Source organism: Mercenaria mercenaria, chromosome 4 (assembly GCF_021730395.1).
Source record: "Mercenaria mercenaria strain notata chromosome 4, MADL_Memer_1, whole genome shotgun sequence".
Lineage (NCBI taxonomy): Eukaryota > Metazoa > Mollusca > Bivalvia > Venerida > Veneridae > Mercenaria > Mercenaria mercenaria.
Genome location: NC_069364.1, coordinates 10,141,060 through 10,167,754, shown reverse-complemented (window position 1 = coordinate 10,167,754; position 26,695 = coordinate 10,141,060). Strand labels below are relative to the sequence as shown.

The 26,695-nt window shown below is 35.5% G+C and overlaps 2 protein-coding genes across 4 annotated transcripts in view; one reads left to right on the top strand and one right to left on the bottom strand.

Moving 5' to 3' along the window:
• Positions 1-3,390: 3,390 nt before the first annotated feature.
• LOC128556195 (E3 ubiquitin-protein ligase rnf213-alpha-like) overlaps positions 3,391-26,695 on the bottom strand; it is a 175,395-nt gene continuing 152,090 nt past the window's right edge. For all 3 annotated transcript variants that reach the window (XM_053540359.1, XM_053540360.1, XM_053540361.1), the window contains 14 exons: positions 25,506-25,659; positions 23,711-23,885; positions 23,093-23,193; positions 21,679-21,736; positions 20,332-20,522; positions 20,026-20,155; positions 19,791-19,877; positions 19,225-19,414; positions 17,815-18,043; positions 9,890-9,964; positions 8,881-9,072; positions 8,561-8,659; positions 5,542-5,741; positions 3,391-4,930 (listed from right to left, as the gene is read on the bottom strand). In XM_053540359.1, coding sequence (XP_053396334.1) covers positions 4,759-4,930; positions 5,542-5,741; positions 8,561-8,659; positions 8,881-9,072; positions 9,890-9,964; positions 17,815-18,043; positions 19,225-19,414; positions 19,791-19,877; positions 20,026-20,155; positions 20,332-20,522; positions 21,679-21,736; positions 23,093-23,193; positions 23,711-23,885; positions 25,506-25,659 — 2,053 coding nt within the window. In that variant the 3' untranslated portion in view covers positions 3,391-4,758. The remainder of the gene's footprint in view (positions 4,931-5,541; positions 5,742-8,560; positions 8,660-8,880; positions 9,073-9,889; positions 9,965-17,814; positions 18,044-19,224; positions 19,415-19,790; positions 19,878-20,025; positions 20,156-20,331; positions 20,523-21,678; positions 21,737-23,092; positions 23,194-23,710; positions 23,886-25,505; positions 25,660-26,695) is intronic.
• Positions 10,308-13,372, top strand: LOC123554356 (uncharacterized). Its single transcript, XM_045344435.2, has 2 exons — positions 10,308-10,467; positions 10,759-13,372. The coding sequence occupies exon 2, from the start codon at positions 10,759-10,761 to the stop codon at positions 12,277-12,279; it is 1,521 nt and encodes a 506-aa protein (XP_045200370.2). The 5' UTR covers positions 10,308-10,467; the 3' UTR covers positions 12,280-13,372.

The window sequence follows — 26,695 nt, the reverse complement described above, 5'->3', positions numbered from 1 at the left end:
ATGCATGACATCTGTTAACCTGTTATCAATTTTCCAGTTCTAAATGTTATATTGTACGGTGCACGTAAAGTGGCATATTTCGTTTTTACGAAATAATAATAATAATAATAATAATAGTAAATCTTATTTCGTAAAAACGAAATCCTATTTCGTAAAAACGAAATCATTATTTCATAGAAACGAAATGTCATTTCGCATAAATAAAATAAAAAAAGTTTCACATGTCACTTTACGGACAATATTGCAATACGCATCTGAGAAAATTGATGGGCAGTACGACTGAGAATACCTTCGAGAGAGATATCATTCATTCACATACATAACTATTCTTCGTGGATTTTACAATCTAACATTTGTGTACTTACAGTCTGACATCTGTACTCTTATAGAACTGTCTATCGTAGAACTAACATAACTTAACATCTGTATAGTTATTGAACCTCTGTCGTGGAACTTACATTTGTTTACTTACAGAAATAGTAATCGTGGATTTTAAATTTGTATACATTAACAACAATATGTCGTAGAACTAACATACTTGTACTTAAAAAAAACCTATCGGAAAATTAACATTGAAATATCGTATAACAATAATGTTTAAAATTCGTTACCATCAGTTATGGAACGTACTTTGGAATAGAACCGGCCCGCTTAGCTCAGTAGGTAGAGCGTCGGTCTACGGATCGCGGGGTCATGAGTTCGATCCTCGAGCCGGGCGTATGTTCTCCATGTCTATTTGATAAATGACATTGTCTGAAATCATTAGTCCTCCACCTCTGATACATATATATATTATATTATTATTATACCAGATTTATATGTGGGGAAGTTGGCAGTTACTTGCGGAGAACAGGTTTGTACTGGTACAGAATCAAGAAACAGTGGTTAGGTTAACTGCCCGTCGTTACATGACTGAAATACTGTTGAAAAACGGCGTTAAACCCTAAACAAACAAAACTTTGGAATAAGAACAACAGTTTCCCTCTTTTGAACTTGAACTTTAAATGGTCAACAATATACAGTCATGTAATAATAAGCAAAAGTAAGGAGCACGTTGCCCAATAAAATTTATGTATTAATCTAAGGCGAATCAAGGGCGGAGGCAGCAGTTTTAGAAGGGTTCATATGGTGCGATTTGACAGAAACGAAACAAGCCTATTTGAAAAAAAAAATACCATCTATTAAATCGGTTAATTAAATGTATTTCGTTTCAAATGTGGAATTAAAAGCATGCCTTTTGTTCCACTTTAGAAGTTCGAAATAATACTGACAAGTTACGCGATAATTACATCTAAAGTCGGTTTTACACATGCTTGCGTGCCCCTTCTCTGTTCGCCCGAATATTCTAATATTATCTTTCTAAATTTTAACTCAATCAAAAGCACAAGTTAATACAAAAATGTCTTTAATAGAAAAAAGATTTATATATTTTTATTAATTTCTTATGGTCATATTGACTTACCAGTCACCACGCATCCTGGTGTCGTACGTAAGGATGCTGAAATAAGAATACATCGCTGATTGTAAAATGTATGGAGGTTCATTTCTGACAACTTTGAACGTACTTATTTCGCCTAAAATCATTTCAGAAATGTGCTACATTAAAAATATCTATGTCGCGGACAAAAGCAACAAATCGCTTACAGAACGCTGTTACAATTTTGCCAGCATTTCCTCTATTTGGGTCTGTGAAATTATTAACGTTGTTGATAAAAACAGTCATGGTATTGTCAATAAGGAATAGAATACAATGTCCTGCATGCCAGACTGGAGTTTCTGTGTTTTGCCGGTGCACGAACAATCACATCTTAATTCCGGGACACAAGATGACTCACTTGCTGAAATTTGTAATTTTATTTATTTATTTTAGTATTTGAAAAATACGGTATGCAAGAAAAAGAATCTATCACTAGTTGAAGGAGCGGATGTGAATATCTGGCTCTCGGGTAACTGCTTTGTGGTAGATCGGCAGAGCCTCGTTACCGCCTAAACAATTACTCTCCAAGCAGATAATCCAATCCACACCTTAAGACACCACGCATAATACCTGGTTCATCGTACTCTCAAACATTTCTCACTACAGAGGATTTTCTAACGGATTTCAATAAAATTCCCTGCAGAAATTGAAGTTCAGTGCTATTTTGAAATAATGCAGCACAGCCTTATATAAGTGCAATAGATGCGTGTGCGGCAACTGGAAATACTATTTCGGGGCAACGTGGCATTTTAAAAACGGAGAAAATGCGAGTTTCAGAGTGGAATGTTTAATCTCTGAATAGATAGATTATTTCTCGTTTTAACACAACACATTAAACACACTGAAAGTTAATATTAAGGTAAAATATGTAACTTTCCTTTTAATTGTAAACTGAGAAACTTGTCATTGAACTGAAATCAACACTACTTCAGTGATACTGAACTTTAGTAAACTAACCTAAACCAGACAAGGAGCTGCGTTCAATAAATGCTTGATGCCCCCGGTGACATCCTTGTCGATAGATTTTTCAAAACGAGGTCAAGGTCAAGGTCAAACTGTGGTCAGGTGATGTTTGAAGATTAGGAATGGTCACAGGTTACATCTGTATTAGTATCAATTCATTCTTGTAAGCGGTATTGATGCTAGACGAAACGGTCCCATTTGGTTAACCAAGAGATGGCTCATACAAAGCAACCCAAGTCCAAAACGAGATCAAGGTCAAGGTCAAACTGATGTCTGGTGATATTTGAAGATGTGGAATGGTCACAGGTTACATCTGTATTAGTGTAAGCGGTATTGATGCTAGACGAAACGGTCTTATTTGGTTAACCAAGAGATGGCCCATAGAAAGCAACCAAAGTCTAAAACGAGGTCAAGGTCAAACTGAGGTCAGGTGATGTCTGAAGATGAGGAATGGTCACATGTTACATCTGCATTAGTATCAAGTCATTCTAGTAAGGGGAATTGATGCTAGACGAAACGGTCCCATTGGGTTAACCTCGTACGGACGGCCGAACAGGACAAACACTATATGCCTCCCGCATCAGGAGATGCCGGGGGCATAAAAAAGTTTGTCCCTTGCAAAAAAGGCAAATATCAAACAGGGAATGCCAAGTAACATAAACCAGACCAGACCAGTTTGGGGACAATAGCAACAGTTAAGATTTGAACATGGCACATGCGTTTGTAATAAATGTTTGAAAGATGCTTAAAGCACGACAGAGCTATGTAGATAGCACAAATACGGTACGGACAAACCTATCGTCCAAATCCTTTGGAAAATGTGGCACGCCGGCAGACTATATCTTGCAAAGAATAAGACTTAGGGCAGTTAATCGAAATAGTCAACTGCCTAGATGTAGGGAAACATAAAACCAGAGAAAAGCCGATATAAAAGAAAAACAAAGACAATGTATTACAAATGCTTGTGCTTTTATTATTAGACAAATCGCCAGTTAAATCATGGTAGACAACATTAACTTAACAAGATTTATCATTTGCTTTAAATACGTCGATTTAATACCAACACTATTCTAAAATAGTGGTATCAAAGACACAATTAAAAGCCTTCAACTAATTCCGTACACACTAGTGTGTTCCTACCATGTACACTATTAGATAGTGTGGATTATATAGCCAAATGATAACATGCAGCCATCGCCAGTTTATTTCAAAGAGGGTCCGCCTAAACTTAATGATACTTTGCCATTTTAATACAGCAAAATTTCCAACTCTTTGAATTACATCAAACTAATTTCGTTTAAATTTTTTCTTGCATGTAGTTTAGTTTTAAAACATTAAAACACATAGATTATACAATCCTACACAGAACAAATAAAAAAGGCAACAAATAAATAACAACAATTAAAGGCAAGAACAGATAAACATATCATATTTCACTGAAAAGATCCGAGTTATTTACTGGTTTCTTATTTTTAGTGGTAAATCGTAATACAATAAAAATAAAAGGAATAATTTTGTATCATATCAGGTTGCAAGAGATTTTGTAATTTATCACTGTTTATCACATGTCAAGGATAAAGAGCCAGGTGATAAAGTAATATTATATATTTCTTATCTATAAGAACTCACAAACATAGACAGATAACGAAAAAGGGAAAATATAAAATAAAGCAATACACTATGTATGTTTTCAATCGTATTCTTAAATATTATCTTGTGTTATCATTTGTTATAAAATAGTTATTTCAGTCAAATAGTACAGTGTTGTTCTTTCGTTTATGAGAATGAGAACGCTTTTAACATTTTACATATTTTACATGAAATATGAATATACCGGCAACTTAAACAAAACTAAGAGCACACTTGAGAGCATCGAAACAAATATAATCCAGCAATATACTCTACTACTATACTGTGCAAGAGGAAAAATAAATCATTGAACAAAACATTTGTAAAACATCACCTAATATCCAAAACAATCAGCGAAAACAATTTGTAACAAGTTCAAAATGAGAGCAAGAAACATAACATTTACGTAAACAATAGTTTCAATCATATCATTATTCTAAGTCTAGCATTCCTTTCATAAATTAAATAATTTGACATCGAATAATCACTGGGTCAGTATGCACACGGTTTGTTACATGCAGATCAAACATTATAATACAAAAATACTACTTTGAATTTCTTATCGCAACACTGGAAACTGTATCAATATCTCATATACTCATATCACAGAATATGATCACAAACGTTACATCACAATGTCTAAAGTTGGTCCAGTATTTGTACTTTATCGTCTCTCTTATACCGCCGGATCAGAATCGACGATAGTTTCCAGTTTGTTTCTCTCTCAGCATACCATAGCTACTAACCCATGCATGAACACTATGTTTGTATAAAATGTCCTTAGGGAAGTCTGTCAATACAGCCATATCTAGTGGTGGATTGTCAAAACTGTCTGCATACCCATATAGCCATTCACCAAGTCTGTAAAAGTAAAGATATATTGTATTAAAGTTCGTGTCCAAGTTATGAAATTTTATATAAAAAGTACAGTCATGTTGAAAGAAAGATGTCAGCTCTGTATAACACATGCTCCCCCCCAGCCCCCCCTCGAAACTATTTCATAGACTAATATTGTTGAATCCGAAAAAGAAGCATAAGTTACCGATATATAAATAAAAAGATATATGAGCATGTCCATTTCATGTTAATGATGTACTGCAACTTCCATTTTAAATTGGATGGAAACTGTTACGGGGTTGAACACATAAGGTACAATTGTAGCTGAAAAATTGTAAAGTTAAAAACGGGGGCATAACTCAAGAAAAAACTAATCGGACATAAAAGTTACAGCAATACATGCATGTCTACTTCATGCTGATGAAGTATATCAAGTTTCATATGAATTAGAGAGTATTTGACCGAAAAACTGAGTACAAAGTGTGACGGGCTGACTCTGAAAGACCACAACGGAAGATATCATCAATTCAGGGAACGTGAGATTAACAGGTCAAAACCTTAATTTGATTAAATTTCACAACTATTCTCTTTACCAAGCTCTGAATTCATTCGATCTCAAAAACGAAAGTTCGTACTTGTTATTGGTTGTATCAGTATAGTCGTCATCCTCCGGATTCTGTCTAACGGCAACAACTAACAGGATATATTCGTGAAGAACTTCTACCAGCTGGCTGAGTTTGTCGATTGACAATTTCTTCATGTAGCCTCTATACAAGATCAGTAACTCATCTGGCAATTCCTCATGAAACTCCCGCAAAAGGCTCTCGAACGTTGACTGTTAAATAAGAAATACTTCAGAAATTACATTGATTATATGGACTTATTTAAATTTGAATTAAAGGCATAAAGAGCTGAAGGTAAGAAATAATACCACTTTGAAACAAGTAAAGTAAGATTCTGAGACCATGGCCTTTTGACACCTAAGTGTGATCTTAACCTTGGAACTAGTGACCAGGTTTGTGCACTCTGCACGTCGTCTTGATGAGGTCAACAATTAAAGGAACTCTTTGATCCATCTAATCTATAACAGGCTTTTTGTAAATTACCGCTTTAAAAACTTGCAAGGTCAGAAATATGAAGTATACAGCATTTGTAAAGTAGTCCAGGGTCGGTAGTAGATTCTATGACCCTTTTGAATTGTTCAGGTATCTTTAATAAAGTCAATTGTATGATCTTTTCACATTTAAAATGGGCAAAATCACAATATTGGAAAAGAAAACTTGAAATTATAGAAATATTTTACATGGACAGGTTACTGTTATGCTAACAAGCATATCCTGAAATCTTTATAACAATCAATCCATAGGTTGAAATTAAATTCAAACTAGAGCTGATTTTGTGAAAAGCGAATGTCTCCTACAACTGCCTAATCATCTAAATAGCAAGTCAGTTATTGTCACAAACATTTGGTTCAAAGTTGGTGAAGATCGGATGAGAAATGTTTAACGTGGACAAGAGTAAAAAGGCCGATTTTCGGTAGTTCAAGGGCCATAATTCCAGGGCCATAAGTCCAAAGTGCCTGGTCAAAGATATCGAATTTGACAGAGGACTTTTGGTCAAACACATTTTGTTTAAGTCTGGTGATGATCGGATGAGAAATGTTCGACTGAAAGTGCAGACAAGTGTAAAAAGGCAGATTTTTCTGTAATTCAAGGGTCAGAACTCCAAAATGCCTGGACCGATTTGGTTCTTTATCGAACCTGGCCGAGGTCTTATGGTCAAACGCATTTTGTTTAAGTTTGGTGAAGGTCTGAAGAGAAATGCTCGACTAAGAGTGCGGACAAGAGTAAAAAGGCCGATTTTTCAGTAATTCAAGGACCGTAACTCCAAAATGTCTGGCCCGATTTGGCTAGTTATCGATCCTGGCTGAGGTCTTATGGTCAAACACATTTTGTTCAAGTTTAGTGAAGATCGGATGAGAAATGTTCGACTTAAGGCTTAGAATTTCGCTTTGAGAAACAAAAATCAAACAACACCAAATCATAGAAAGAAAGAGTTGTTTAAGATGAAAATTGAACAGCATGTAAAACATGTATATTATTTTACGAAACAAGTGTCAGTATACTGATATAAATATTGAATTCAGGAAATGGACTGCCTAAAGGGGCCCCACTTCTGGACAGTCAAACGCCTTTAAAACACACCATTTTCAAAGAACTGTTACACATGTTCGTTTTGATGCATTTGTAATAGCGTGTATGTGGTGAAATTTCGCACAACAAGGTGGAACACACTTTTCAGCAATTGTTTATCTTTAATTCTTTAAAAATGGCATTCATTTTCAAAGGGAGACAACTTTCTCCTGATATTTTAAGTACAAATGGCATTCATTTTCAAAGGGAGAAAACTTTTTCAGAATATTTTAAGTATCCGTCGAGAAAAAGTTTTCTCCCTTTGAAAATGAGTAAAAAGGCCGATTCTTTTTGTAATTCAAGGGCCATACTCCAATAAGCCTGAACCGATTTGGCTAGTTATCGAACTCAGCCGATGCCTCATGGTCAAACACATTTTGTTCAAATTTGGTGAAGATCGGATGAGAAATATTCGACTTTGAGTGCGGACAAGCTTTGTGGCAGACACACAAACTGGAGTAAATCAATATGTCTCCCACACCACTGTGTGGTGGGAAACATAATAAACTGGGTATAACAAATGTCTAACTTTAACACTAGTAAATACCCCATTAAAACTAATAAGGTAGACCAAACAAGTTTTATGAAATTCTTTTGTGTAAGATATGGAGGGGATATGAAACAAAGCTATTTTGCTTTTGACCTCAAAGTGTGACCTTGACTTTAAAGATCGTGCATAATTTTGTTATATTATGATGATGAACATGTGTAACTGTTTGACCTTTGACTCGAAGTGTGACTTTACACTACGACTTAGTGACCTGATTCATCATAGTTCAAAGTCTAAGACATCACCTTAAATTACAGCAATCATTCAATTTGCCATAACTAAGGTTCTAGCATATTCATACAGAGGACATTTTCTGAGATGTTTATAATTTGGGAGTACAATATGAGAACATTAAGCAAGGGCAGAGCAAAAATGGAAACTTAGCATGTCAAATCCAGGTATAAATTTCAGCTTTCAAATGTTGAAGAATAGGCCCTGAGTCACCCGCTTTGCATATCAACTAAATAAATTTAACAAGAGATGGATGCTAGCTTTATCAAAATCTTTCAAGGGTTTAGAAGAAATAGAATGGATACAAATCTAAGCTGTTTAATCTCTGACCTCAAAGAATGTTTTTGGTCTTGGATGAAGTGACCTACATGTACATCATACATCACATTAACGTTTTTGAAAAGGTCAAAAAGATCAAATCAACGATATCCCGAGATCGTTTTGAAGGTAAGACCCAAGTAAGGAATTACAGACGGTCGGAAATAACGAACATGCAAAGCTCCAGTATAGCCCCAATTTACTTTATATACTTTATATCTAGGAGTACAATAGCAGCAACAAAAAACATATTCTTTTCTATTATCATCTTGATTGTGCATATTAGTATCCTTAGCGTGCTAAGAGTTATACGCTTAGGCGGGAGTTCTTACAAGACATTACTTTTGTGATTAATAAACATACCTCTGTATGCTGATTGTGGTCCATCATCTTTTTGGATTTCTGTAGCGACAACAGTAACCATAGTGACTGTGCATGTCTGAACTCACACGACTGCTGGGCCTGCAAGAGATACATGCATATTACAATTAATACAGACGTTATTCGAAAACACGGAAAAAACTGATCTTTTCTATCATTCTCATGCCCAATCGTATTTCCCTTGAATTTACTATGTTCAACCTCTACAGACAATCATACTGTATGTATTCATTTCGAACAATATTTTAGCGATCTCAATGTGGCGAAGAAGTCACACGATAAATAGAACAAAATAATTCTACCTTTTGACTATGTATTGTGGTTTCCATTTGAAGTGTTTTCTCCATGAACTCGTGCAACGTTTTGTCTGGTTGGCCTCCTGTAGACTTGAGGAAGCTGATAGTGATATCTAGATTGTCTAGTGAAGTACAAAGGTCAGGAAGGGATCTGATCTCACCGCAAATCTGGGTCTTTACTGCAGCACTTAAAGTTTCCTGCAAAAAATGCGAACAAGTCTTAGAATAGAATCCCTGTGATTATCATATCTCATTTTTATTGCGACTGCAACCAAATGGTGCAGTATCACATTTACTTCGTATTTCGTGGGCTGAGCGCGAAACTATTGTAACTGTATATAACTAAAGAACAAGATACAATAGTTTCGCGCTCAGCCCTCGATTTGTTACTAGACAAATTTTCAGTTCTAGCCGTCAACTCCTCATAATGAACATGTTGTTTTCTTTCAATTTATAAATAGTTTAAATAACATTTTCATTGTAAAGTCGGCACGTCTTTCAATACTTCGAAATACGCCCTGAAGTTCTATATATTTTCCAGCGTATTAAAATATTATGTTATGCTTCGAGTGTACATCTGATGCGATTCTGACAAAAGAAAATTTTCCAGCAATATGATATTGGTATACTCTCATAAGACACAATAGTTATTTCCCTTTGCTTTGCCTTGGTATAACACAATCTGTCGACATAATTACAGTGATGTTACTATGGTCAGTTAACTTAACTAGTATTTCTTTGTTCCGTTACAAAACTAAGCTGTCTGTACAAAAGGTGACAACTCCTTACAATGAATAAAAGGTAGGAGATAGATGACTCTAGATTGAGGTCTGCTTGCAATTTGTCATGGAGATTTTGTGTCTCCTCTGGGGATCTAACACACGAAATTGTATATAGTCCTGGGACAAGAAAAGTTGAAGTGTAGTGATCTTAATGTAACGAAGGTTCATAATTCTTCGATCTGGATTATTGCATTCTCTACCAGTTACAAAAATGAACATATAAAGGGTTATACCTGTGGTATTTTGTCAGCTAGTTTCCTGAAAACTTCCGCGTTCGTAAACTCTGTTCGGTATACCATTTGATCAATCTGAAATATCATGACAGTAATACTAAGTAGTTTGATTAAAATTTGCAAGCACATCAAGGTACTGGTAAGTGTGTTATATGCTTAATTTTATATTTCTTAACTTAAACATTGAAAAAAAGTCCAATAGGTTAACAAATAAAAGTAGAAATCAATAATATTTGTCAAATAGCGACAAAGCATTTCGTCTTAAATCAAAATAAACATTGTAAGACCATGTCATTTTACTTGTAGGTAAAGTCATAATATAATGCAACTGAAACAGCATTCATTTTATCAATGTCTGTACAACGTGTATTAGACAACAAAAATGTTACTACAAGAACCAAATGTCTTTAATTCGCGACTTTCCAGTTTAGCGCCACCTGGCGGATAACAGGTGCTTGAAAAACAAAATGGCGGCCTATGGGGTCATTTCCTGAAAGTGTTTACTTTGATTATTAAACTATTGTTTTCAGACACCTAGAGTATTCTCGCTATTATCTACGACACAAACTTTGACAAAGGTAAATATTTAGGCTAATTTCTGTATTAAATTTAAGTTGACATTATGTTTTTTTTCCCGAATGAGCAACTTCCCGGTGTAATGCTCCGTATTGAGAAAGTGGGTGGGGTAATGTAAACAAACGTGTTTCTAGCAAGAAAGCAGGCAAATTTATGAATAAATACCCAGAGGCAGTGCCAATAATTAAGGTTTTACTTAAAATGATCAATTATACATTATATTTGACATATCCCTACACCCTTTCTCTAATTTTTGCTTATTTTTTCTAAAAAAGTTTTACTTTCGTTTTCAGATGCCTCATCATTGCTGTGTGCCATTATGCACCAACGACACTAGAACCAAAACAGCTGAGAGCATTTCTTTTCATTCATTTCCCAAAAATGACAGTCTTAAGCAAAAGTGGATTGTAAACATACGAAGAGACATTTCTAAGGACTTCAACTTGAATAAGCACACAAGAATATGTTCAGCCCATTTCGACGGTAGTTGTTATGAAATTCCTGTGCCAGGGCAAGTACGCAGGCGATTGAAAAAAGATGCTGTACCAACGTTGTTTTCATGGGTTACACCAAAAGCACCACGTCGCAAGCTTTTCCGAGACAAAACTCCAAAACTAACGAAAAGCGGTGTGAAAAAATGCGTGTCCAGCAGTACATTTATGATAGACCATTCGTACGCGGGACCTAGTGACAATATGGAGTCTGTCATTGAAGATGTCGAAATGGATGTTAATCCTGTCAACTTAAACTCTAGCAATTCAAGTGCTACTACAACTGATGACAGTCTTCAAGACATTGAAGCTGATCCATCGCCACAGAAAGAAGCCCTCTTTGAAAAACACAAGGCTTTGCTTCAGGCAAGGTCACAGGAAAAGTTCACTATTCTGCGCTTCTGTTCTTCAGATTCCGATATAAGATACTACACAGGATTTCCAACATATACTGCCATGTGTGCTTTTTTTCACTTTTTACAGCCAGAATGTAATTTTCTATACTATGTAGGGTCAGAAAATACATCGCATGGAAAACCGTACGAGTTTGTGTCGAAAAGGGGACCATCAAGATCTCTGTCACCTTTAGAAGAACTTTTCCTGACACTGGTTAGACTACGGAAGGGACTTCCTGAGAAAGTCATTGGTGACTTGTACAATTTGTCAGAAGGACATATTTCTAAGATAGTGAATACATGGATTCTATTTTTGTACGATAGATTGAGATGTCTCCCAATATGGCCAAATCGTGAACACGTAAAAAAAACAATGCCCATCTCATTCAAAACAGACTATCCAGATACTAGAGTCATTATTGACTGTACGGAAATTTTTATAGAGCAGCCATCTGCGTCTGTGTGCCAAAGAGAAACATTTAGTTCATACAAACATCACAATACGGCAAAGGGACTTGTAGGTATAGCACCCAGTGGTCAGATAACTTTCATTTCAAGTTTGTATGCGGGTAGGTGCAGTGACAAAAAAATTGTACGGCATTGTGGGCTTTATGATATCCTAGAAGAAGGTGATTCTGTTATGGCTGATAAAGGCTTTGACATTGGTGATGACTTGAAAGAAAGAAAATTATCTCTAACTATCCCACCCTTTCTTGAAAACCAAGCCCAGTTCACCTCCCAGCAGCTTGCGGCAACAAAGAATATAGCCGCAGTGCGTGTTCACGTGGAACGAGCAATTAGGAAAGTGAAAGAGTTTGACATCCTCCGAAACACTGTACCAATATCGTTGTGTCCAATGTTAGAAAAGATCTGGACTGTTTGTGCTCACTTGGCGAATTTCACTGGTAGCTTATTTAAAAAGCAATAGATTCTTATCATGCGCATGTATCACAATGACTGCATAGTATCTTACAGATTCTTTTTTGGGAAAAAACTAAAAAACTATCAGACATTACTTTGCTTCACTTGATAATTATGTTTGCACTAGTTGTTGTTGTAACAGAATTAATGTCAACATATGGCATAACATTAAGTTTTTTTTTCTGTGCAGTCTGATCATTATCTGCTGTAAAAACTATCAGACTTTGCTTCACTTGATACTTATGTTTGCAATAGTTGTTGTTGTAACAGAATTAATGTCAACATTAGGCATAAAGTTAAGGTTTTTTTTCCGTGCAGTCTGATTATTATCTGCTGTGAAAAAAATCAGACTTGGTTAGACATACATTACTTTGCTCCACTTGATACTTAATTTGCAATAGTTGTTGTAACAGAATTAATGTCAACATTCAGCATAAAATTAAGTTTTTTTCCGTGCAGTCTGATCACTATCTGCACTGTTTGCTATTCGGCCGGTTTCTTTTTAGTAAGCACCCCCTTTTAACAGTAAATGGAAGGCGGACAAGTTCATTGTAGAAATAATGCATAGCAAGTGTTAAATAATTGTCAGCTATAACTGCATGAAATGTGGTATTTCCTTTTGTAATAGTCAGGGATATTATAGTACATACATACTAAAGCAATTTTCTTTTAATTTTGTGATTCCAATATGTAATTAATATCAGTTGTTAAACTATCCGTTGTGAACTCAAACACTGTCTATTCTCTTATTTTTTATACTTGAATAGAACAGCTTTTTTGGTTCATCTGTTAATTGTTGAAGGAAACCAGAAAGCACTTGTTAAAGGCTCTGAAAGGCATACTCCCATATCAAGATTAAATTATGATCGCAGTAAATAATGTACATTGAATTGATTTTGCAATTGTCATTAGAAGTAAAACAACTAATCATCATAAGTGGTTCATAAATCGATGTTATATCATAAATGCTGCTACAAAAAAAATGTGTCTCCATATTTAGTGCTACCGATATTCTACTTTTGTTTACCCTAACCATTTTAACTCAGTTGTGATCTGAACTTCATTTTGTGAGCAAAATAAACTTGTTTTTCTCGATATAATCGTTGTTTCATGTTACTGTTATATCCAATCTGGATACTCCTACATTATTCCAGTTTATAATGGTGGTAATTTCTCAAACTGGACGTAAAAAAGAGTCAGGGAAATGACGGTGTAACTATAAATCAAATTTAACTGTATCACGATACATGTCGCGATACACAAATTGTATCAAATTCAAAGGTCTTTTTCACGATACAGTAATGATACAGTGAAAAGTAGAATCATTGTCAGGTTAACTGACTGGCATTAATAACAGGTTTTAAGAACTAGAAAACTACTGTTACAGAATTTCCTCAAGGTAGAAATGCAACATGGCAGTTATCCTCACACTCAATTCATGTTGAGAAATTGCCGGGTACTTGTGGAGAAGTTGTCAGCTGATTTTGGAGTTGACAATTGTGGGGAAGATGTCGGGTACTTGTGGAGAAGTTGTCAGCTGATTTTGGAGTTGACAAGTTAATTGTGGGGAAGATGTCGGGTACTTGTGGAGAAGTTGTCAGGTATTTGTGGAGAAGTTGTCAGCTTATTTTGGAGTTGACAAGTTAATTGTGGGGAAGATGTCGGATACTTGTGGAAAAGTTGTCAGGTACTTGTGGAGAAGTTTTCAGATGATTTTGGAGTTGACAAGTTAATTGTGGGGAAGATGTCAGCGTCTTAAAAATGCTAGTTAAATAAAAAGAAAATGTTTGGTAATACTTGGATAAACCGGCCAACAGTAAACAATTTCAATGGAGCAGAATATTGATGAAGAAGCTCAAAACACTAATCTTTACATATAAAGCAAATCCAAATAACTGTAATCCATCTTTTAATTTACACCATATTTAATATACAGAAGTAACAACATGTGTACTACTTGTCTCAACTATCAAGAGCAGTTACTTATTTCAGTATCTAGTAATGTTTAAATACCACTCACATTTTGACATTAGAAAAATTGCACATTGTCATTTCTAAATAAGTTTCAAATGGAAAACAAATATCATATACAGACTTCTAAACAGTTTCAAATTCTCACATATTTTCTTAGAAATTTTTAGCAAAGTTACACTTGAGTTTACTTTCAACCAGTGTCAGATCAAAATAATTTCAAGCAACAAAATTGGGCAGTAACTTCCTGAACCATGTGTCTGACAGTTTTGGCAACATAACATTAATGAAAAATGCTGATCTCTATTTACAGTCACAACCATGATGTCATCTGGCGGACAAACACAACTAGGTCACATGTTGAATTCCACATATATTCAACTGTCCCTGAATTTGGAAGTAGTAATCATGCTTTTCACTTAACTTAACCACACCATGTTCCTTCTTTAAATAAAAGGACGGGCTATTTATTTGTTTCTGAATCGAAGTTTTTCGGTCAAACAAGCTGAATGGGCATTTCACCTCCACGAGTTTTAGGTCCTTTTCATTGGTGAGCACAAGTCGGTCTGGACTTGCTCCTAGATACGGAATTTTGGGGTTCACAATTAGACCCACGGCACTGTCCACTACATTGTTTTGCTGCGCATATTTTGCAAAGCCAACATTCTCGTACATTATTCCATGTTTTACGCTCCGTGTCGTAAAATGTTGCCTCTTCTGTTGGAATGTCTTGAAGGCATCTGTTGTTGGTTTCATGCGACAGAAAGTACCGAAAGTTGAAGCTGTAATTCGATACTCCCTTTCAGCAAACCACTTTGCATTCTTACTCTGCATTCTTGTTTGTATTTCGATTACTTTAGACTTTTTGATCTCACATGAAATTAGCCCTTTATAGAAAGTTTTCTCACAGTCCGTTAGCTCATGGGCAACAGGTTCAAATACTGTATCTTCCAATTTTTCAAACAGCATGTCATTCAAATCACTGGCATTGCTCTGAACTTTTGGCAGCACCGGCTCAAACTCATTGCTCCTAATTGTCTCAATCACAGGTAATTTCAAGCCACTGGTATCATACAATTTCACTAGTTTTTCAATTTGAGTATTTGTAACTGCTTTTGCAAAATGCGGCACAGGGTTATGGTATTTAACACTTGAACACAATTCTTTCTTAGAGACTTTGAATGGGTCATGTTTCACAAAGTTAATGTCACTGAATAAAAGGGGCTCGTCTGAAATTGGTTTACGGACATGCCACATTTGTAGCTTATCTGTACATGTCTGGATATCTGGAATCTTTTCCACTCCCTGTCGGTGAAGATCAATTATGAAATACACTACAGCCACAATGTGCTTGCATTCACCATCATTTCCAGCTGGACACGTACAAGTTGCCCATTTCATTGTAGTCCCACCATTTTTTAGGCACATATGAACATGATAGTCTTTGTCTTTCATTGAGGGTACAGCAACAGCCTTAAAGTATATGTACTTCCCTGATTCGGATGTCACACAGCTGAGCTTTGAGACTTTGCCTTCTCGAAAAAGGTTGTACCCTTCTATCCGATGACGTTTAGTTTTGACTTTCTCATCTAAAACTTTCTCATCAATATCGGAAACCATGAAGTCTTGTCCCCATCCCTTCTTTGGTGCTATTCTTCCTTGAAAGGCTAGCAGACCTGAAGCAAACATATAAAAAGAGAAATCTTAGCAATCTAATTTTCAGTGACTGTTAACACATAAATGTGCAGCATAAACCGGGACTCGAACCTGGAAACAGGACTACGATATGATAAATTGTACCGTCATACTAAAATAATCATGTTTGTGATACAGAAAATTTCAATATCGCTACTAAGACTGGGACGATTACTCGGTTAATCGGATCCAATTCGATTACTTGGTGAAACCAGTTTCAATTTTGCAAAACCGTTAATCGCTCTCAATCAGTAAACATCACGAGTCGTACTTTATATATTTTTAGACCAGGACATAGATCCACAGTAATATTTCCGCTAAAACACAAAATTTTGAAATCGTCCCAGCCCTAATCGCTACACCCTATTAAATAACACATTTTATCTTCTTCTTTAGCTCGTTCTTACCATTTCTTGACAGAGAAGGGTTCTCGTTCATAATGTCTATACACCCAGGACAGTTCCAACACGATAAATTACCAGCCTCGTCTTCATCAACGTCAACACAACGAGGATGGAACCAACCATCACAAAAATCACACTGAATCATCATTTCATTCTTGTCATTTTGCTGGCGACAAACACAGTACAGTTGAACATCCTTAGCAGCGCCATCTGTAAGTTTTCGCTTCTTTGACATCTTCTGACCTGCAGGGTAGAAGATATAATAAAGATTTATAGAAATATATAGATAAAATTGTTCAAGGAAATGGTAACTAGGTTGGTATGGGTCAAGGTAAACACCCCGGGACACAATAATTTCTATAGATAACTATTTATTTACTAGTTTAACTGTAGTTTTATCCTTTTAAACAGTGTAACAGTCTCAGGAAAAATGTGTAGCCTCGACCAAGACTCGACGCTCTACCAACTGAGCTACTGAGGCCACCCGATACGAGACCCGCTACACACCTTCCCTCTTATTGCAAGACATTGGCACTCCGGGCCAATGTCTGATGCAGACTATTAACCGAATTCAGATTCACACCCAAGCCAAACTGCTTTGCCTCGCATGGGCTCCAAGGCTGAGGATCCCGGACAAGCCCCCAAATGTAACAGTCTCTGGAAAAATGTGCAGCCTCGACCGGGATTCGAACCCTTGACCTTTGCCTTACCGTGCCAACGCTCTATCCAATTGAGCTACCGAGGCCACCCGATACGAGAACCACTACAACAGTATATCGAGCATGAAATCAATGTATCCCATGGTGTACCGGGGTGTTTACACGGACTGGGTTGGTACATCATAAGAATCATATTCCAGGGTGGGTGTTCCGAGACACTAGGTTTGTGTTCCACATCTAAACGTACATTTTTCTGCACAGGTCATTCGCACTGTTTAACTCATACGTGTTGTCAGTTTCTGAATGCTATGCATTTTCCAAATATATACATATGATACCCAGATGCTAGATTCCTTGAATCATAGCCAGTATAATAATAGATTTCAAAGATGACATCCATTATTGGCATTAAAACTTCTTTTAAATGGCATTTAATGTTAAATTTGATTAAAATCACGATGTGTCATGATGTAGTCATAAGATATTGCGCATCTTTCACAAAATATCAACCGATGTACAACAAATCTGATTTTACCCCACCCACTGTTGTAACCAATATCGGCATGTTTACTCACGGAAAATTTTACACATTTCAGATTAAATTAGTACATACCTGATGGATTTCAATGCAGATAACCTTGATGTATACAGAAATATCGATATATTCGAAGAAGAATGCGGTAGATCGTTAATATAGACTTATTTTGCTATTTTTTCACATGACCCCATAGGCCGCCATCTTGAATTCACAAGTGCTCGAATTCCGCCAGGTGGCGCTAAACATGAAATCGGCGAATTTACAGAACTAATTACCATTAACACTCTGCCAACATCGATCCTGGATTTGGAGAACAAGAATCTATCCATCAGTTGTCTTTCTAAGGCAGCAAAATCATACTCTATCTTTGTCCCTTTGCCCATCTCGAAAGAATATTGGCAATTAGCTAGGACTAATGGCAGAATATCATGCTGAGGGTCGTAGCTGATCAGGTGGGCTGAAGTCACCTCTTTGGGGTTTACGCTTGATATACTACCAGATTTTCTGCACAAATAACACATTTATTTCTAAATGTTATACAAGGTAACGAAAATAATTAAACAGGGAAGTTTTAGTATACCTGTTCAACGTATTACAGCGAGTGACGAGAAAAGTTGTTCTAATGTTTATTCTTTCTGTTCGAACTTCATAGTTCATCCAAGGCAAAGAAAGATGAAAACTGAGAAAGTTATGAAATTAAAATGACAGCCATTTTGTTTCCATGACAACGTAATGCAAAACTGCGGATTTAAAATTATTTAAAACGAATCATCATTCGAACTGCATTTCCTTATTTTGAAAAGTAATTTATCTACGTTTTTCAGTCAGAACAGAAGTAATTCTGAAACAGAAAAAATATCGAAATAATTCTTTTTAAAGGGTAGTTGCTAAATAGACAATTCATCAATGCGTAAATGACAACATAAATACATATGGCTGCATCCATGTTTGGCCAATTTCATAAAATTTAATGCTGCCATTATTATTTTTTTCTATAGTAGTCCGATTTTTATTCTTTCAGCGTTATGAACAGCAAGACAACGGTATTTATATATAATAAACTATGAGGAGTCATTCCTTTCCTTTTAATTTGTAACAAACACGCACTGCTTTCAATTCAATCAAGAGGATTTTATCAGCATCATGTCCCTTTTAATCTGAATCAGAGAACAGTCAGCAAGCGCTTTATAAGCTTTGGCAGTAAAAGTTTGGTAATCATTGATCAAGCAGTTCATGAGAAGGCACATGCTTTTCTTCTTCTGTTATACCTCGAGTCTACTGCAGTGCACAAAACCATGCTAATATACTTCGGTATAGATGTAAATAAAATCTGAAAAGTAGATCCCTCGGAAGCACCGAAAACAAGGCAAACAGTGAAAATTGCAGACTCGGTTTGAACTTTATTTCATTTTAGATGTGCTGGACAAACAAAATTTAATTGGTCTTGCCTGTGCAAACATCCTTGTCATTCATATGTAAAGTTTTAAGTAATATCGGCGTCAACATGGATGATGCATGACAAAGATTCTCGAGGAAAGACAATGAAGCCACCTACACTAATAGCTCATTCTGTGGCTGTTAGCTAAAGTCTCAATTCTGTGGCTGTCAGCTATTAAAAGAAGAAATGTTGAACTTAAAAATATACAACTAATATAGTTTACAATAACTGAACAAAAACAATTCACCTGTGTGCTTCCTTCAAGTATTTATCCAAGAAATCATTTTGTTTTCTCATCAGAAAGTCTAATAAAGCATAAGAACAGAGCCCTGCTTCTTTTGTTGTTGGTAGCAGCATAGATATTGGTGTTTTGTCTGTGATACTTTTGTTACAGTACTCCTTTGAGACTATCATACCACCTAGTTCTGTTGGACACACTGAAACCAGAAAATTCTAATTAAAAAAACATTTAATTGCCAATAGGAATTATTCAACTGTCATGACCCCCAATGCAATACTGTTACTCCTTGTTTTAGAGAACCCTCTTTCTATTAATGTGCATAAATATATCTAGTAATCTACAATCATACATTCAATCTATTGTGATAGTTAAAGAATGCCGATGCGTAGTTACCAAACATTCTTTACATCAATGTCAGTGAACAGAGAAGATTTTGTTCAAGATGTATGTAGCATTACCGAAAAAAGAAAGAAGTCTAACTGGAAGAGCCACATTCAAATCTGGTAAACCCTTTTAATACAAGTATGATCAACACAGTAAACATAAATTTGTTTCAGTTTTTTTGTACTTACAGTACAAAGTCAATGATTCTCTGACCAACTCCCAGGCATCTGCAAAATCTTGTAGCAACTGCATCGTTTCCCCACCAGCTATTTCTTCTGTATCAGACAAAATGACATGTCATTAGAAGTATGCATTTTTAACTCCTTGTCTCTATATTTTATCGGCTCCGAAACAATACCTAGTTTTAAAAACATATTTGAAGATAAAATGATTCTTAAACAAAGACAGCATGACGAAACATACCTCTTTTCAGATGAGCAATTAAGATTTGTGAAGCCTCCGCTTTGTCTAATTTCCTTTGATATTTTTGGAACAAGGTTCGATGAAGGCGTAGGATACTCGGAATGTATCGAAGTGCTCTTAAATGGTGATCCTATAAATGAAATGTACACTTATAAAACATTAAGCATCTGTTAATCAGAAATAATACATATTCTGTGCAAACTATTGTAAGATTTTTAAGTTAGTGGTAAGCTCATAACAGAAGATTTAATAATTCATATCAAAAAAGTACGTTACTAAACAGTCTGTTCACAATAATTACTTTACCTCTTTCAGGAATAAGTGCAACACTTTGTGTTGCTTTTGTGATACTTTGGCTTCTGCCTCTTGCCGAAGATGTTGCAGAGATATAGGCGTTCTGTACCGCCATACTCTAGGAATTTCCTCCAAAGCAGCTGGATTCTCCCTCAATACATTAGTGTCTGTCTCGTACAACAAGCAAAGTAGAGGATCAGCACCTATAACAGACAAAAGCATTATTAATAAAGTATACAAATACAAAATGAGTAATATAGGTTCTCCGTATTAAGAGATTTCTACTGTCTAGCAAAACTGCCAAACTGTCACAATATATGCCCATCGAAGAGCAACATAGACTTACTTGCCAGTTATCGACCAAGATGAAATGCCCATTACCAATCCGACTACATAAGGATATTTGTAGACAAGATATGTTAGTTATTACGAGGACACTGTCAATTTTCGCAGTTTTAAGTAATTCAAGGGCCATAACTCAAGTGTGACTTGGAATAAAACTGGCCAGAGAAAGAATGCCTATGCACATTGTGGCGAAGTTTTGTGAACATAGAGAGCGGACACTGTCAATTTTCACTATTATTTTAGTAATTCAAGAACCACAAAATTTTTTTAATGCACAGTCACAGATGTAATGGTGTAATGATTACTGATCTTGACTGAAATATTTAGCCCACATACACTGAGACCCAGTTTGGGCAATACTACATAATGAACTGCTCAAGTATGGGAGTTGACACTGTCAATTGTGTATGTTTGAGTAATTCAAGGGTTGTATCTCCGAAAAGATCTATACTAGCTTCCAGCACAATATGTCAATAAACGTTGTGACCAAAATTGGTAGATAATGGGCGTGTAAAATACTTATCTCTTATATGTACATATTTAACGGTCTGATATAACTTCCAACTGCAAATGTCTTGTCAAACACGGTAATGCTGCACTCCTAAATTTCAAAGCAAGAAAACTGTTTTCGCTTATCCCAGTACCAGTCTACTTGATTACTATACAGCAATTATTCAATTCTAATTTAATTATCACAGAAATGCATCTGCTTAGCTCAAGAGTGAACACAGACCAAAGAATTTTGGGGCCATGAGTCCAATCCCCTGACAAGTGATATGTTCTCTGACATGATTTGATGTAAGATATAATATTACGTCTATAATCATTCTACTTTACCTCTGATTCATGGGAGTTGACGGCAATTACTAACAGAGAACAGGTAAGTACTGGTAAAAAATCCTATAACACAGGCTAGGTTACCTGTCCGCCCTCTCATAAATGAAAGACTTAAAAAACAGTACAAACCCACAGGCAAACAAACAAACATTATCACAACTGTTAGCATTAACATACCAAGTCTCTGATCTTGAACAAGTAGCTGATTGTTCGTTTTCAAGACATTGTCAATATTCTGGAATAAAAATTGATATTACTAACAACATATACAGCTGTTGAAACTTCTTTATATGCCCTTGTAATAATTCAAAATAAATTACACATTACAGCGATTACTTTATGCAGAAAAAAGTAATAGTTAAAAGTTGTTAATTTCTACAAAAATATAAAGTATCATATGTTTAAAAATACCACACTGAATTTTGGTAGGACTTCCAACTCATTTAATCAAACTTGGATTTGTTAACTTTAGGGCCTTTTGTAGAATGAGCAAAGTTGAATATAATTATATATATGTCGAAGAGGCATCTATATACATTATAATGTCTAAACTGTTGAAACACCACTGGAATGAAAATTGTAGACTTAACAACCCCCCAACGTTCGTGACTGTATTTAAAATTGTAGCGTTTTATACGTTTGAAGCAGCGCGGATTGATATTAACTGATTTTGTTTTTTTCAATATTACTTCCTGGACACAGTTCCACATACTGTGACAAACTAAACATTTTTTTGTTGTTGTTGGATTTAACGTCGCACCAACACATGATAGGTCATATGGCGACATTCCAGCTTTAATGGTGGAGAAAGACCCCAGGTGCCCCTCTGTGCATTATTTCATCACGAGCGGGCACCTGGGTAGAACCACCGACCTTCCGTAAGCCAGCTGGATGGCTTCCTCACATGAAGAATTCAACGCCCCGAGTGAGCACTAAACATTCAACTGATCGGGACCGGTATTCCATCTACTGGCTCCGAGAAGTAATTTTAGTGCGGAATATGAAATAATAGCCCTGCCTCTCAAAGACTGTACTACTACCGTGTGTCTGTGAAGTCTGTATCAAACAATTATGACCAACTTAAACAACTACAAAAGGCTTTTACATTATTAAATACTACATCCTGGTTCAAATTTCATGAAGAACACGGGTTTTAAATCAAACAAATAGATTATTTGTAAATAGAACATATATTCGAATACCGTTTATGATTCAATACTTTTAAATTAGACAATACGAGCATAAAATTAAATGAGGTCATCAAAATCAAACATTTTGACTGGCCTCAATGTTATATCAACATTTACACACATATTACAATGTTTTAAAAAGTTGATAAATAACTTTGTATTGTACCACTATTACAGAATTAATTCATTTTAAACATTTAGTTTACTTTGAACATCTATCAATATTTGAGTGTTTGCAAATCGTTGATATATTTAAAATAGGACATCGTTCATATATTTGAAATAGGACAGGAATTATATAAAAAATCTACTGTGGCATTTTTCAAAGGAGTTTTTGATTAATGACAATGACTAAATTGATTTTATTGAAAGCCAGTATGTAACTGTAGTGTTAACTCCACCTTCAATGACGCCTGCAGAAACTTGGCAGAAAATCCAGCTTCCCACTGATTTCTTCCTCTTTTCGATGACAGCTGACTAGCTTCGCCACCTACATGGTCGCCTGTAAGAAGTGTAATGTAATACTGTAAAAATAATGTTTTATTGTGTTGGCCAGTGTTTCGACAGCATACGATAACACGGCAATCATTTTATCCCATCGGGATTTTCCTTCCTAATGAATATACTAGTATATTGTCCCAAAACATAGTTATCTTTGCAGAAATGTTACATCATGTAAAAGAAATACATGCAAAACAGTATGGTGTTTTAATTTACAGCTCAAACTGACAATCAACATGCATTTTTTAAACACTTCCTTTCCTCGTTACTGCTTGCTTTTAAATTGGCTATACTTCTCACTGGCAGTTTATTATTTGAAAATCATTTTACCTTTTGTTTAAATTGCCATCCTGCTGTATTTCAAATTTAATAATTTATTTCGCCCTTGGAACGTTAATTGCAAATTTGTTTAGTGACGTTTAAAGTTTACAACAATCACCTATTTTCTTATTTTAAGACATTTTTAAACAAAGCAGCAAAAGCAACCGAAAAATATGGCTAGAAGATCATCTTTGTACCTTCATTGTGTGCTCTCATGATGTAGTCCACTGTTGTATGCATCAGAAGAAGAACGTCATCAACACTTCTACCAAGGGTCCTGTAGATGTCGTCAACATCTTGTTGTATATGTGCCCAAAGAAATTCCTCTACTCCGTTATTATCAATGTCAGGTTTTATCAGTGCATGAACACCCTGTAATAATGTGACAATAGCTCTGTGTGTTTTAATTTCTCCATAAGAATAAAAATTCCTTCATACTTTTAATATCAATTCTTAAAGAAGTACTTACAATATGAAACATTGAGAAGGCCCTTTGGAAGCAAAGAATGCAACAAAGTAAAAAAGTAGCGGACTCGTATGACTGCATCTATTTATTAGAGGAACTGGAAAGGAAAGTGCAATTTCCTCTAACGCCTTATAGCAGACTCGCTTTGACTGTGTTCACGACAGCCTCACGCCTCCTAGCACCAGCTTAAGCGGAATTCTTTTACACAGTTACTGAATGAACTCCATGTTCCAAAGGACCAGAAATATTTTATAGCAATGAATCAAAGTGTGCAAAGTGTGTGTGGGGGGGGGGGGTGGGGAGGGCTCTAGAAGCAGACCCTTTAAAACCATAGAACGCAACCAATCCAAACAATAGCAGACTCAGTTTAGACGAGTCTGTTCACAAGTGGTAAAACATATTTCAAGCCAATACAAAGCCCCATTCAAAGTAAGGGCGCAACATACTAAAAAATCTATCAAGCATAATTATAATTTTAACTATTACTATTTTTCTATGTATAATAGTATGTAGTCTAAAATGTCTGGAAAATTAAAATTTGCCAATGCTTTCAAATATCTGTATTGGTAAAACGAATGAAATGAAATATTATATCATATTAATGGGAAATAATTATTAAACAAATAAACACACGACTCTAGGAAACAACACATTTTGTACTCAAGAAAATTCTTGAACTAAACACTAGTGGAACTGAGTATCAGTTTTGGTTCAGACATAGAGCTGCTGTGCGTATCACACTAATGTATTGCAATCATGATAATAAAGTATTGGACTTCATATAAAAGAGAAGCAATTACATGTCCATTTGACCCCACAGAAAGCAGTCTGTGTATCGTCTTGTAAAGGTGAATATTTATGTTATTTCAATATATACCTACGCATAAAAAGTTACAGACAAGATAATTTGTCTATCTGCAAGTGCGACATGACTGTTGAGTTTTGGGCCTGGGTGTCACATGTGATACATCATTTTGTTTCGGTAGCTGTGCCAATTTATCTGAATATCCATTACAGCATAGTTACTGACCGCACAAAAAAACTAATAATCTATGTGTGTCCTTGATCTTTGAAAACGGGATCTGAGCATTGCATGCTACAAGTCCTCTCAATTATTAGAAACATACACCTCGTGATTTTGAAAACGCTTGAAGAAGGGCAGATTTATGGACCAGACACACGTAGATCCTGACTGACCTCTGTGCTATGGATCTGGTTCTTACACACGACTCATCATCTCATTATACAAAACTTGTGTCTGGTAATTTCAAATCCCTTGAAGATTTGCAGAGTTACAGATAAAACAGACGGACACAGCCAACTTTTATGTCCAAGTTTTTTTTCTAAAAGGCAGAGGATAATTAAAATACATTTATATCATAGAAGAAGCAAGCAAATCTACTGAACTGTATCTCACATCAATTATTGTATTTGCCAATTGTACCTGGCTTTAGGAAAGACATATTCCATGAATATTTAAAAGAAAGGTAAAGTTACCAACAAGTTTGAATATGCCATAAATTTACCTGTAAGTTACTGCCGACACCAATAAACATTGACATATGCAGAAGAAGTCTTATAGTTGCAGTATAAGCTGGAGTCAATGTTCTCTCTGGTTTCGGACCTTGTCCTCTGACTTGTACACGTCCAAGGATATGACCAGTAAGTGTGTTGTCTCGCCTAAAGAATATATATAAAAACAGCACTTCATTTAACATATCTTTATCTTTCTGTTAAAAAACTGATACATACTGAGTAATAATGGCAACTTTATAAAAACTACCCATAGTTTTTTCGCAGCGTTTAACATATACACTGGTTATACAGTACTGTATTAGTAAAGACGCACATTGACATTTATTTCCTTTGTAATAGCCCTCCGATTACAAGACCTCCTGACTTCAGGTCAAGGGGTCCGGTGACCGGACCCAAACCACCGTCATCTTTTTATTGTCACAAATGGACACTGCAGTTGTCTAACATTTTTTCGCTTTGTATGGTTTTACATCTCACCAACACAGTTTAGGTATTATGTTAATGTAACAAAACACAAATATAAGTAAACCTATTCCAACATTAATAAACATGTTATATAATTTGTAAGGTATACACCACTATCATAACATGATACCATGCTACTTATGACAAAGCACCTGACAACAGACGAACATGTATGGTCTACAACACATGCGTCAACCCAGAAAGTTAGCTTATCAAAATTAATGCTGCCTCATATACATGTACATGTTCAAACTGCAATATGCATTGCATCTGGCTCAACATTTGCACATCTTACAAATCAACAGCGACATTCTAATCTTTTAATGTCTGGGACAGTAGAGCAGAAATGTAAGATCTATTGTTCACAAGTAAGAGATACTTCGATCTTCCAGTTAAACATTTTTTTTGCATTTCACGTTTAAAAGCAATTAAGCCAATCTAAAATTTTAAGCAGTGAAAACTTATTTGTGAAAATTGATCTATTTTCATTGTGAAAAGTTCGGATATATTTCACATTTATTTCCCTATAACTCAATGAAGCAATGTAATCATCGTAAAGCAAGTTATGATCACAAGTGCCTCTGATTGATATGCCTTTTTGTTTTTGTTGGTCTTAATGCCACACTGACATAATCATAGGTCATATGGCGATTTATCAGCTTTTAATGATGGAAGAGACTCCAGATGCATTCACAGGCATTATTGCAGACATATA